Raw genomic sequence first — 14,012 nt, 5'->3', positions numbered from 1 at the left:
ACTAGGGAATGAAATTTAAAATATTTAAAATGATACAAACCAACATATTTATAAAAATTAAAAAAACCTTGAAAATAAGTAGTCGAGATAACGTATTACAAAATAAATTATTGTTAGGTTAAATTTTTTTTTTCTTTCATTAATATACGTTTTGGGTCGAGATGATTGGATGGTTTTCCAATCAGACCACACTCTTTTAGCGGATTTATGAGATGGACCCTACTTCAATAGCATAAAATTGGCACCTTATATAAACTTTTCAAATCAATAGGATCATCCGCTCTCTCTTGGCGTATACTATGATTGTTGGACAACATAAAAATATGTGTGATAGAGTAATCACGGCGAATCATTCGACTTGTTGGACGGTAATGGACACAGGGAATCTGCAATTAAATCGATATCATCCTTTAGCAGGTCCCAATCATTTCATGGCCATGCGACTCAAGGATTGTACGGTGATATAATTGGTCACGGTTACGTGGATAAAGTTTTCAAATCGAAAAAATTACTAAAAATCTCCGAAAGTGAACTTTTTACACTTTTTACCCCATCTTAACATTCTTTTTACTCTTATTTTTAAAAAATCAATTTTATTTATTAAAACAATAATTTTAAAAAAATAAAAGGAGTTAAAGATAATTTTACCCTCGTTTTGACGTTAACCTATTTATTCTGTTTTTTTCACGAATCCTGGTTTTTACCCATTCCTATAGTTTCTTCACGCTGACGGTTTCTTCGTCAGGGCTCACAGCCTCTTCCTCAACTTTCTCCTTCACCACCACAGTTTATTCCTCACATCTTCTTCCTATCGGATTTCCCTCTCCATTAACTTCTCACAGTTTTCTCTCTCCACGAATTTCTTTCTTTCTCCATTGGCTTTCTCACACTAATCGAATGTCTCTGTAGGCAAAATAAATAACATATACAGAAATTCCAACTGAATTGGAATTTAAAAGTATTGTAGAGAGAGGAGAGGAGAGAGAGTGTCTCTATGTGTATTAAAGAGATAGAGGGAGATTTTTCACAGTATAGAAGTATTCTAGAGAGAGAAAGAGAGAGAGACATTTTGCATATAGAGGTACTCTAGAGAGAGAGAAAGATGGAGATTTCGCATAATAAAATTATTTTAGAGAGAGAGATTTCACATGGTACAAATGTTTTCTAGAGAGAGAAAAAAAGTTGTTTGGTGAAAGAAAACCAGTATTTATAGCAAACAAAGAATGAAGGAACAAACCAAGAACTTGGAGCATTTTTGGGGGATCCTGCATTTTTGAACGCACTTCGGATATCACAGTCCGGCATTTATGAAATGCGCTATGGCAAAACTAAAACTCACTCTAGCATTTTCTGAAAGCACTCCGGATATTCGTTCATTGTAAAAACTTAGTCTGGCACTTGTAAAAAGGACTCCGGCAATATTTAAAATCACTCCGGCTTTTTTTGAATCCACTCTGGAGATTGATTCATTGTTAATAGGTAGTTCGGAATCTAAAAAACGCGCACTGGCAAAACTAAGAAGCACTTCGGCGTTTTCTGAATGCAATCCGGAGAATGTTCGCTGTTAAATAAGCACTCCGACATCTGCAAAATATACTCCGACAATATTAGAAAGCACTCTAGAGATTAGTTCACTGTAAAAAGCAGTCCGACATCTGTAAAAAGCACTCCGGCAAAACTAAAAGGCACTCCGGCTTTTCTTGAATTCACTCCGGAGATTGATTCACTGTTAATAGCTAGTCCAGAATCTAAAAACGTGCACCAGCAAAACTAATAAGCACTACGGTGATATGTTTCCTGGATACACATGCACTTCAGTCCAGCGTTTTAGATATTCGATCCGGCATATTGTTTTCTCGTAAGCACTCCAGCAAATAATAACTGCGGTCCGGTGTTAATGGAAATTGGAGTCTGTCCACAGGATTTTATCGCACATTCAAGGTACGAGAAGGGGTATTTTTGGTATAAAAAAAAAGACATTTTTCAGTTGGGGGGTTTTAGTAAGAAAAGTTGGTGTTTTTTAAAAATGAGTAAAGAAATATTAAGGTGGGATAGAAGGTCTAAAAAGTTCATTTTGAGGGATTTTTAGTAATATTCCTTTTTCAAAACGATGATTTCCTAGGGGGAAATGTTTCTACGTGACGCCAACATCATTTATGTGACCTCACTTATAAGTCGTTTGATTTAGATCCAACGGCTACGATTGTTCATATGCCAAATACTAGTTTGTTTTTCATTTTTTTCTACAAAATATTTTTTGATGAAAATTTGGGCATCCCATCATAAAATTAGGAGGCGCATCAAAAAAATAAAAAAAATATTTTCTATAAAAATAAATGACTAAAATGCCCTACAACTTTCAGGAGTATTCTGGTATTTTTTTTATCATTGAAAATACTTTTTTATTATTTTTATTATGTTCGCTCCTGTCAGATCTATGCATGTCCCAAATTTTGCTTCAAAATTATTTGTAAAATAAAAAATAAAAAATATGAACCATTTGATCAAGATCTCACAATTAAGAGCAAGCTTCATTGTGACTGAAGCCATAGTCATCTACTCATATATGACGACTGAGACTAGGGCTTGTATGTACAATATATGTGGGTGGGGTCACATAGAAAGCCTTCCCTTTCTTAGGTAAATCGCTTCTAATTTACACAAATAGTAACATTTGAAGTCCTCAAAATTAGCCGCAGTTGATCGGCGGTATGCAAAAATGAGCGTCTTTCTAAATTAAATCGATATCATATGTGAAGCTTGCGGGTCTCAATCTTTTAAGGAAAATTTATCTAAAGGGGTGTGGTTTGCGTAAGGTTGCAATCCTAAACAATCAAATTAAGGTATATCCCTAAACTTTGTCATGAGATGCAATGTTGGTGTCGAAAATTTTAGGATGGTGTGAGAAACTATTTATTATCTCTATTTATAAAAGTTTAAATTCCAAGAAATAGTTCAAATCAAGCAAATCTATAAACGCATTCAGATAATGCATTGCAAGATGCACTATTTTTTAGACTCGAAATATCTTTTTTTCTCCACATCTTTTAGACATCAAGATGATCAATTAAATATTTTCCAAACATCGAAACAAACTTTTTCGAAGGATTTCAGAGGTGCACCTTAATTCTACTTTAATGTGTCAACCTTATATAAACTTTTTCCTTATCTAAATACCTATGAGAGATTAACTTGTTAATAATCTATGCAAACTTATCTTACGAGGAAACTCTACGCGTTTCTTGGCTATTCTATCGCTCTCTCTAGCAAGTTTTCTTTATCAGAAATATTTTTTCTAAAAGAAAGGTAAAAGATATGCTATCCGTCTCTATCTATATATAATATGTTTTTCAAGTTATAATATATTTTTTTAATTATAGAATATGAGTAGTTTGGGTTCACTCACTCTCTATATATCTCTATTTTTACTCCTTATTTTATTGAATTATTTTTATTATTTATTTTAATTGCTTATAACTCTTTTTTTTTATCTTACTCTTTCTTCTAGTTTTCTCTTGCTATTTTCCAAATAGATTATGTCTTTTTTTTTTATCTCTTTATTGGAAATTAATATTTTATTTTTATTTTATAAGTTACTTTTACCATTGATCATGAATGCTGAAGAAAAAGGATCATTTCTTCTTTTTTATTCTTATGTTAAATGATACATCGATTTGTTTTCATCACAATTTTACCGTTTATATATATTTTACTTGTAATTTTTATATTTTAAAGTATTTATGACTATTTGACCATTACATTATTTATGTAATTATAACATTATATTTTTAGCAAAAAATATGTGATTAAGTATATATATGATTTAAATCTTTTTTTTGGGACATACTTGAGTAAATTTTTTTAATTATGAATTTTGATCCCATCTCCTCTATCTAGCTTTCTCTCACTATTTTCTCATTTGCACTATATATCTCTTGATTCCTCCATTCATAATAGCATTTAAAATTTTTTGATCTCCCTCTAATCATATTTGATCACAAATAATATATCTAAATTATTTATTTTTTAAGAAATAATGATTATTTAATAAAATTATTTAATTGTGAGAATAAATTCAATTATCTCTAAGACCATGTTTTATTTAAAATATTTTTCAATAATAAATATGTATTAATGATTAAAATATTAAATATTACGATGCATATTGTTGGTCATTATTACGGGAGAATCACAATCGGTGAATTTCACTAGGTACCTCACAATTGATGAAGTAGAGCAAAAGCTTTCTTTTCACTACCATCAAATAATCACCAAACCAACCTCCAAATGTTTTGTTTGGGTTTATGTAGCCTTTAAAGGCTTAGGAGTGCTTGTAAAATGAAATGATATAGTGGAACATGTATTCAGTGGAAGTGTGGTCCCTCGTGGACCATACTAAACAAATGATGTTTGTAGATACTGGACTGTGCTTGACGATCTAGGTCAGTCGGTTGGGAAAACCCCATGTTACCTGGGCATAAAGAATAAATCGAGAAGGGTTCTAATGTGTTAGCCCTTTATGAGGTTAAAGAATATGCTCGGATGAGTGAGCAAAGGGACTGTGTGACCCTTGTGTGTGATGGTGGCCTACAGAGAAGGGGGCCAAAGCCTCATCCATGTGCTATCACACGGCATGCATATCGATAGCTCGTTTGGAAAAGCCAAAAATTCACCTTTTAAGATGAAACGTATGCATGTGTGAGAGATACCCCTATACACTATAGGAGTTGTGATCGCATCAGGTCTAGGTGATATTGACTCGTCTCTAGGGGAGGACCTGAAATCCAAAGACTGGCATTGCGACCCCTTAGCTCATCGGTCGGACTTTAGTGACCCTCTAATGAGCCTCTGCTTGGACTGTGGGTCATGAAAAACATTGGATCGGTCTGATAAAACAAGTGTGGTTTGAAGTCCACAGTTGAAGGTGATGTGCCCCATGATTGTTTCCTAAACCACACAGATCCTTTTCCCATCAATTTAATTTAATTGTGTTTGTTTTATGATGAAAATTATTTTAAGATTATTATTTAAATTTTTATGAATCTCTAAATATTTTATTTATAATTTTTGGATTTATAAAATTAAAGATATTAATTTTACAATGGTTTAAATATTCAAATAATATTCTAAAATTATTTTATTAATTTAAAATATATAAAAATATCATGGGAGCCCATTGTGCACATGAATCCACCATATTTCTAGAAGGTGGGGCCCATGAGTGCCTCCCTTGGGTGGCACGCCCCACCCTTATTCTTTGTCCTATTTTTTGGCGATATGGCATGTGGCCATATGGTTGGAAGATGTTGATTAAATATTGATTTGATATATCTTTGAAAGATTTTGTAGAAAGATTGAGTAAACTTGTGTTATTTTATGGTATGCACGATATTTTGATTAGATTTAATTCTATTAATGGGAAAATAGTTTAGAAAATGGGGATAATGGTTCATGCACATTCCATAATGTTGATGGCCAATCTATGGAATGGATGATTCAAATCTCTCACTCCACAAGTCACCCAAGATCAATGGTTCATATTCAATCTTACAAGAAGAGGCAAGCCAAGGAAAACCCTAATAAACTTTAATCTTATTCAAAGCTTATAAAAACGAATTGTCTCGACTCAAAAATCTCTATACTTCATCTTTTGTACCTAATTCTCATTTTTCTTTCTCATATCCCACAAAGAGATACGCCCAACTTAGAATTTCTCTCTCTCTCTCTCTTAAAAAAAGTTTCTCTCTCTGATAAAAGTCAAAGGGGGCACGCACCATTCTCTCATCTTTGATCTCTCTCTCCCACATTGTGAAAGAACCTAAGGGTTTAAGTTATGAAGTGTTTCTCTCTCTTATCTCTAAATTATGGATTTATGGCTAGGGGTTTTTGAGTTTAGCAAAAAGATAATCTATCTCTCTCAAACTAGGTTACTAAGAGAATTCACTTAAGGTTTGAGTTTGCGATCAAAAGAGTTCATGTTCTATTGGTGTGGCTTGGCCTAAACTTGCTTTCTCGATTGAGATTGAAGGTTGATCATTGATCCCATGCCATCGGATGGTGGTGACTCGGTGTAGGGTGTAATAAGCCCGGTTGAAGTAATCTCCGATACTCTTCCTTTTGTTTCTTGCAATCTTATCTTTTATTCTCAAACATAGTGCATAGTTGTTTCAATGGAATCAAGTTGTTAAAATCTTGGTTTTATTGTCATGTTGATTTTATTTTAAAATTTATCTTATTGTAATAAAGACCACCTATAAGTTATCTTTCATCAAAAGAGGTGAAGAAAAAAAAAAAAAACGTATTCCCGAGTAAAAGATCATATAGGTCTCTTTTTCAAAAACTCCCAAATATTTACTCCACTAAATGCTCTCCCTCACGATCTCTCTTTTTTCTACAAGAAAAGGTTTTAAAATATCATTTTAGAGATTCCTACTGTGGCAAAATTCTCTTAAACAAAAAGAAAAATATTGTGGGGATGATATGTTACCACTTACCTAACTATCTCTACCTTAATAAAAGTAACATCACTGTCTTGCCAATCATATTCAATCATTCTTTTGCTTTAACAACTTGACAACCTAGCCCATGCCACAAGCCTTATGCCAAATAATCTCCATCAACATGCCTAGCTTATCTTCCCTCTTGCTACCCTTCTGATGCAAACTCCACATTCTTTAAACTCCACTTAGGAGTCGTTGTTTTTGCACACTTGCAAGTACAATCAGTGCCTCATCTCATGCCATTGAGATCCTTTGTATAAGACATCCCTATGAAGCCTGGCGCATGATCGAAATCTTGGTAACATTTGCTTATTACTTATTAAATTTTAATTATCCACTCATTTTGTTCATGTTGGGTAAGTGTGGTTATTAAAGGCTTTATGAGTGCTTGTAAATGGAATATGATTTAAGTGAAAGTATGGTCCCTTGTGAACCACACTAAGCAAATGATGTTTACTGATACTGATTTATGTTCAATGTGCTAGGCTAGTATAGCTGTGAAAAACTCATGATTACCTGAGCATAGAAAACTAAGCCGATGAGAGTTATGATGAGCCATCCCTTGATGACGTCGGAGTATGTCCGGATGAGTGAGCCGATGGATTGTGTGACCCTTGTGTGTGATAGAGACATCTATAGATGGGGTCAAAGCCTCATCCATATACCATCACACGACATGCACATTGATAAGTATTTACGGGAAATTAAACCACCTTTCAGGGGGAAGGGTATGCATATGTGAGAGATACTCCTATGCACCATTGAGCCTTAAACTGAAACTGCGACCCCTTGCCCATTAAATGAGTTTGTAGTTAAAAAATCGGGTGTGAGAAAAACAATTTCTAAGAGATACTAATCAACTTATTTTGGTGGAATACCCTTAAAACTTGAACATGGCTTACCGTAGGAGGTATGTTTTCGCATCTTCTTTGTGATCCAAAATGAGGAGATCGTCGACCTCCATGAGAATATGTCTACCAAAGAGCAATTTCCAGATATCCAAAAAGGCGCGACCTTAACATTTTCCCCGACTCTGATATCGTAGGAATCAAGACCCCTTTTGTTGCACTAAGCCCCTCTTTCAACAAATTCAATACCTCAGATCAACTGGCCTATAATGGGCAAATTAATCTAAAAAAACCCAAGTACCCAACAATTACACTTGGTGCAATAAATCTGGGATAAAAAAAAAGAGACTAAAAAAAGCAAAACAGGAAAATAAAAGCCACAAAGCACTATAAATCACAATCAAAGTACCACCATTGCACAATACATATGTTGTCCAATTGGCCTATATCTGTAGGCAACCGACAAGTGTATGATTTTGTTATTATAAAAAGAATTATAAAATCAAGTAAATATATGAGTTACCTCACAATTCATAAAACACTATTGGCGTCCCTTTTCATTATCATAAAATAATCATTGAACCGATCTTTATTAGTGGGATGGTGTTAGTAGTGGGAATGAAAACCATAATGTGGAGACTAAAGTGTGAGGGTGCTACCACCATAACTGGAACCCCATTCCCAACTCTATACCACCATTACCATTATGCGTACGCCAGCATGGAACAACAATAGCTAGAGTTTTACCATAACCCCTAATTTCAACTTTGTCGGACTCTCTATTTCGTTTTGCAAAATTATGTTTTAAATTAACAATTAAAAAATTCACAATACAAAAATATTACCCTACAACATGAAAATAGCATAAGGGTAATTTATATATATATATATATATATATATATATATATATATATATATATATATATATATATATATATATATATATATATATATATTTGTTTTTGATAAAAGGTCACATGTTTTATATATTAAAAAAACAGTCAAACAAATACAATATCCCCTATCAAAACAAACTATGCAAAACACAACAAAAACAACAGCAAAAAAAACAAAAGCAGCATCACCTAATCAAACTATTCAACAACCAAATTGTTTACGACAGCCCCCATCTTTGCAAGTCCATCTGCTTCAAAAGGGGGATTTACTATGTTTAGATTGTCATTGCTTCCAAACAAAAAAGAACTTATAGTTTGTGCCTTAGACATGAACAAAGGCACATAGACCATCTTACTCAATTATCCAACAGCCATAGCAATGTAACAAATGGAGAAAGCACCTAAGCAGTGTTTTAAAACTGGGATCAATGGGACATATTGTTTACCCACAAATATCTGGCAAGTCACTAGATTAGCAATCTAGATTGGATTTGAATCGGTATGACTTTGTAATTTAAAATTAAATAAAATAAAATAAAAATAAAAATTGGAGTTTATCAGTGGGGATTAAAACGAACTTACAAAAACATTACATGAGCGTAAAAAAAATTTATAAGAAAGAGAGATTTTGGGGGGGGGAACCAGTTCGGTTCCCAGTTTCCCACTGATTCTCATCCGAATCGATAATCCTAATGGGCTTTTTGAGGAACTAAGTCGGGACCATATTACAACCCGTTCCGTCTGATTGATTCTCATCTGAATCGACGATCCTTAAAAAAATCTCCTAGTTTTAAAACTCTCCATCGAAGTGTAATCACAACAAATGAAATAATCACAACAAATGCATTTCGTTTTGCATTTGACATACAAGTTGTCCACGCTTCTCAGCCGTTTCTACCCAATAATATGGCTCGAATACGATTCCATCTTATTATTATTATTAATTTTGTTTTGTTTTGTTTTTGTTTTTGTTTTTTTCAATTGCGTAAACATTTAGCCCTTCTAACCCCTGTTTGCAACTTCGGAAAGCCATCTTAAAAGTCTACATAATGACGTATGCACCCTCAAGTCCACGTTTCGGAAAATCTTACTTGGAACTTAGAAGACAATCCCAACGCTAAATGGCAAAAACGTGACAATATTTTTAACACCAAGGAACATCGGATGATCTTCATTACAATTGTTTTATCCATAGAGTCTTTTTTGTTTCCAAATGAATTTGAGTTCTATAGAGGGCCAAGCCGGGCGGCCCTATCCTCTGGCCATGATTGCCCAGTCCTGGCCACCTTTGGTCGGCTAGGCCCTAGTTTTTTCTAGTGCCAACCTTATTGGATCGGGCTGTATAGTGCGGTCCGTTGCCACCCATACTTTCTAGCTATTACATAAGATTTCGGCTTTTATCATTAAAAAGCTCTAAACAAAGTAGAGCCCACCTTCAAATAGTATCGAGAAATGTGGTTTCGATATTGAAAAAAATCTTTGTGATAGTTTTAAAATATATTTTTATTTTTAATTATAATATTTAAAGCTTAAAAAATGGTGTAGATTGAACAAATAAATGAAAATTTGAAAATATTAAAAATTGGTGGTCCAAAAATGCATTATGAGATGCAATATTTCCAAAACTTGAAATTCATTTTTTCCCCATATCTATGCATCTTGATGTCGAGATGATCAATTTGAAGATATTTAGAAATCAAACAACTTCTTCTAGTGAAATTTTTGAGGTGGGTTCTAATTTGATTGTTTAGAACCTCAGCTTTGTATAATTTTTTTTTAAAAAAAATTATTTTCCATTACATTCTGGCTTGATGATCAAAATTTTCCCTTTATTTTTAGGGAAAACTTGATCATCAAGTTTTCTCTTTATTTTTCAGACAGGTGACCGTCTCTTATTTTCTCTCTTTATCTCTCTTCACCCATCCTCAATACACCATTTCTCTTTCTCTCTTTATCCTCCCTCACTTTCTCTCTCTTTTTCCCTCTACCCTCCCTCATTCTTTCTCTCTACCACTCACATGCCCATCATGCGGTTTGGCATATTTTTGTATTGGGAATTTTTTTTTGCGATCCGGCACCCATAATGTGGTTCGGTATATTTTTTTCTTGGACCACAAAAAAAATCTCAATTAGTATATTTTTGTGCCGGACCGCAAAAAAAATCTTGATTCAACGCACCTTGTGCTGGAATACATTATTGGAATGTGAATAGCAAAGAGAAAAAAAATGAGGGAATGAGAACAGGGAGGGTAGAGAGCGAAACAATGAGGAAAGGTAGAAAGAAAGAGTGGGGGAGGGTAGAGAGATAAAATGACGAGGGAGGGTAGAGAGAAAGAGTAAAGGACGGTAGATATAAAGAGAGATAAACGGGTTTAGAGAGAAAGGACATGTTAGAGAGTTTTTTTTTTGGTAACTAGAGAGAGTTTGAGAGAAAAATATAAAAAAATATGTTGAAAAAGGGAAGAGAGAGATTTTGGTATCAAAATATTTCGATTATTTGACTAGAGGTAAATATATGGAAAAATAATATTGAGATTTAAGGTACAATAATAATAATAATAAAGTAAAAGTAGGATGTATAGAAAATTGAAGTTGAGGGTTTGTATAAAAAAAATAAATAAAAATGTCATTTTAATAAAAAACAAGAGCAAAGTTGGTAATATTAAGATTTATGGAGTTCCGCTTATGCGTGACCATGAAATTTCCTTCCCAAGAAGACCGATTCCTTTGGTCTGGTTAGGTGCCAAAAAAGACCCCCAAAGACGACTGAATACCGACCACGAATAAGCCCAAATCAAAAGAAAGCCCCAGAAGAACCCATCAACGACAAAACTTTTGAATTACAGAAGAACAAAACCCTAGAAAATTACACGTTCTAACAAAAAACCAATCTACTGAGAAAAACCCCAAAACGCTAGATCAACACGCCTTTTAAGCGTCGTGTCCACTTTCTCCACCACTCCACTCCACTCCATTCCATATCCCACTCTCTCTCTCTCTCGCTCGAATTCCATCTCTTGAGGCCCGGTTTTCTATCTCTAAGATTTCCTCTTCCTATCGAGCCAGGTGGGTTCAAGTCGGCTCCGTGATGGTCCCGATCGTCGCGTCGCAGTTAGCGACAGGGCTTGGTGTTTTAGCCGGAGCCATTTTCGTGAAATCGATGCTTGATCAGAAACCAATGGCGGGTGGTTGGCCTCGTTGCCCTAGCTGTAATGGCACTGGTAGGGTTGCGTGCATGTGTTCTCGATGGTCAGATGGCGATGTAGGCTGCCGGACCTGTGCGGGTTCAGGGCGCATGGCCTGTAGCAGCTGTGGAGGCACCGGCAATGGCCGCCCCATCCCTGCTCCTCTATCTGTTAGGGTTAATCGTCCGCCATGAAAGGGGTGTGTCTCTCTCTATTATATGTTTCTCTCCCTATATTTCTCTTTCAAGCTCTTGAATTTATATTTGTTTCTATGTAATATACGAGGGAGGTGAAATTGAAGTGGGATTAGGTTTATCAAAGTCAGTATCTTGCTGTGAACATGAAATTGGTTATTGAATGAGAGGGTGATATGAATTTCTTAAATTTTATGGATTCTGATGGGAAAATGGTTTGATAGGGCTGCAGCCCTATTACAATAAGTAAAGCTTCACCTAATCATCGAAAATTGCAACTCAAGCATTGCAAAACTTTCGCAATCGATCATCTTGGCTTCAATGGCTGTGAAAAAAATAAAAGAAAAATAGATTTCAACCTCTAAAGACAGTGTATATTATAAAAAATTATCTAGACGATCTATTTGGCCCTAAAAATAACGAATCTGTATCATTTTTTAAGTTTTAAATTTATTGTTTGAAATTGATTTTAGAGCTACGATGGAGTTTCCTGTTGCTGAAAGTGCTTTCTGGATGAGGATTTGAGGTGAGGCTTTTTTTTGTTTTCATAAAGCCTAGGCCTTATAAAAAGTTCATTCGCAGTCACTGAATTTATACCTTTTATTCCTCGAATGTGGATTTGAGGTGAAGCTTTATTTTGTTTAGTGAACCTTGACCATTGCTCCCAAGTGGTTCCATGCCCTCCCACTGCACCAATACTTCGGTAATTACTTTGATTTGGTGCTTGCGCATTATCCGATCAAGTATAGCTAAGGGCTCCAAAATATGTGTTCCATCTGTTGATTGTTGGGGGAAGTTCAGTTTGGATAGTTACATTCACCCCAACCACCTTTCTAAGGCATGATATGTGGAACATTGAGTGAAATTTTTATAATTCTGGCAGCTCTAACTTATAGGCGACCTTGCCAAACACGTTCAATGACTTTGTGAGGCCCATAAAATTTCGGGGCAAGCTTCTTTAGCCCACGAATTGCCACTAATAATGGGCGATATGGTTACAACCTTAAGAAAACCATATACCCTATTTGAAATTCCCTTTGCACTCTTTTTTTATCAGCTAGTTGCTTCAGACGATTATGTGCTAAGTGCAAGTTTTCTTTTAAAACTTGTAAGATGTTGTCACGAGTTTGCAATTCTGAGTCAACTGCCTAGACATTGGTGGTACTCGAAACATAGGATGTAACTGTGGGTGGTGGTTGCCGCATATACGGCCTCATAGGGAGGCAAGTAGTATTGTACCACCATTCAGCCAATGGAAGCCAGTGGACCTACAATTTAGGTTGGTATGAAGTGAAGCACCTCAAATAAGTCTCCAAACATTTGTTGACCATCTCAGTTTGGCCATCTGATTGAGGATGATAAGCCGAACTCATGTTAAACTGTGTTCCTGTAACCTAAATAACTTACGCCGAAAATTGCTCATGAAAATAGGGTCACGATCACTGACAATTGGCTTAAGCATCCCATGTAGCTTGAATACATAGTCAAGGAAAACTTGAGCTATTGAGGCAGCTGTATAGGGCTGTGCGAGGGCATAGAAGTGGGCAAATTTGCTAAAGCGGTCCACTACAACGAAGATAATTGCCTTCCCATGGGAATTTGGGAGACCTTCAATAAAGTCCATTGATATAAATTTGTGTGGGAATGGGAAGGGATCTGGGCAATTGCATGGCCCCCTCCCCCCCTTTTGCCTCTAACACACATCACATTCAACCACATATTTCTTTATGTCTCTCTTGATCCCTTTCTAATAAAAGGACCTTAGGATTTTCTTGTACGTTTTGAGGAATCCTGAATGACCTGCGGTGGAAGACTCTTGTAGATACCAACACTATTCTGCCCTTGTAGCACGACAATATGGTTTATAACCTGAAGTAGGTACCAACACTATTCTGCCCTTGTAGCGCAGCAACCCTTCCCTCCAATTATAATTAGGCCTTGCCATGGGGTCTCTTTGGAGATCATGTATGAGGTCTCTTTGGAGATCATGTATGAGGTCTCTTATAGTTTCATCAGCTGCCCATTCTTGCCTTATGTCCTCTATCCGTCCATTGAGTTCGAGGCATCGATATAGCAAGGAGTGTAGCCGCCTCTTCATGCTGCCGTGAAAGGGCATCAACCACCACATTCTTTTTCCCTTTCCGATACACTATCTCATAGTCGTAGCTTATAAGTTCTATAACCCACTTTTGTTGATCTGGAGTAGAGATCCTTTGTTCCAAGAAATATTTAAGGCTTTGATGATTTGTATGAATAGTAAATCGACGCTCAATCAGGTAAGGCCACCATTTGGTAACTGCATGAATAATAGGTACATCTCCTTTTCATATATGGAAAGTGCTTCTTACCAGAGAGAGCCTTACTAATGAAAGCCAATGGTTGCCCTTC

The 14,012-nt window shown here is 35.4% G+C and overlaps 1 protein-coding gene across 1 annotated transcript; it reads left to right on the top strand.

Moving 5' to 3' along the window:
• The first annotated feature begins 11,182 nt into the window (after positions 1-11,182).
• On the top strand, positions 11,183-11,814 carry LOC18438089 (chaperone protein dnaJ-like protein). Its single transcript, XM_011626583.3, has one exon. It carries the CDS (start codon positions 11,334-11,336, stop codon positions 11,622-11,624), a length of 291 nt encoding a protein of 96 aa, XP_011624885.1. The 5' UTR covers positions 11,183-11,333; the 3' UTR covers positions 11,625-11,814.
• Positions 11,815-14,012: the final 2,198 nt, after the last annotated feature.

This window comes from Amborella trichopoda, chromosome 6 (assembly GCF_054954075.1).
Source record: "Amborella trichopoda isolate Santa Cruz 75 chromosome 6, AtrichopodaSantaCruz75HAP2 v2.0, whole genome shotgun sequence".
NCBI lineage: Eukaryota > Viridiplantae > Streptophyta > Magnoliopsida > Amborellales > Amborellaceae > Amborella > Amborella trichopoda.
Note: the sequence above shows the minus strand (reverse complement) of the source record. Positions and strands in the feature narration are given on the sequence as shown.

Coding starts and splice junctions, on each gene's coding strand:
- LOC18438089 (XM_011626583.3), top strand. CDS start 11,334: ATGGTCCCGATCGTCGCGTCGCAGTTAGCGACAGGGCTTGGTGTTTTA.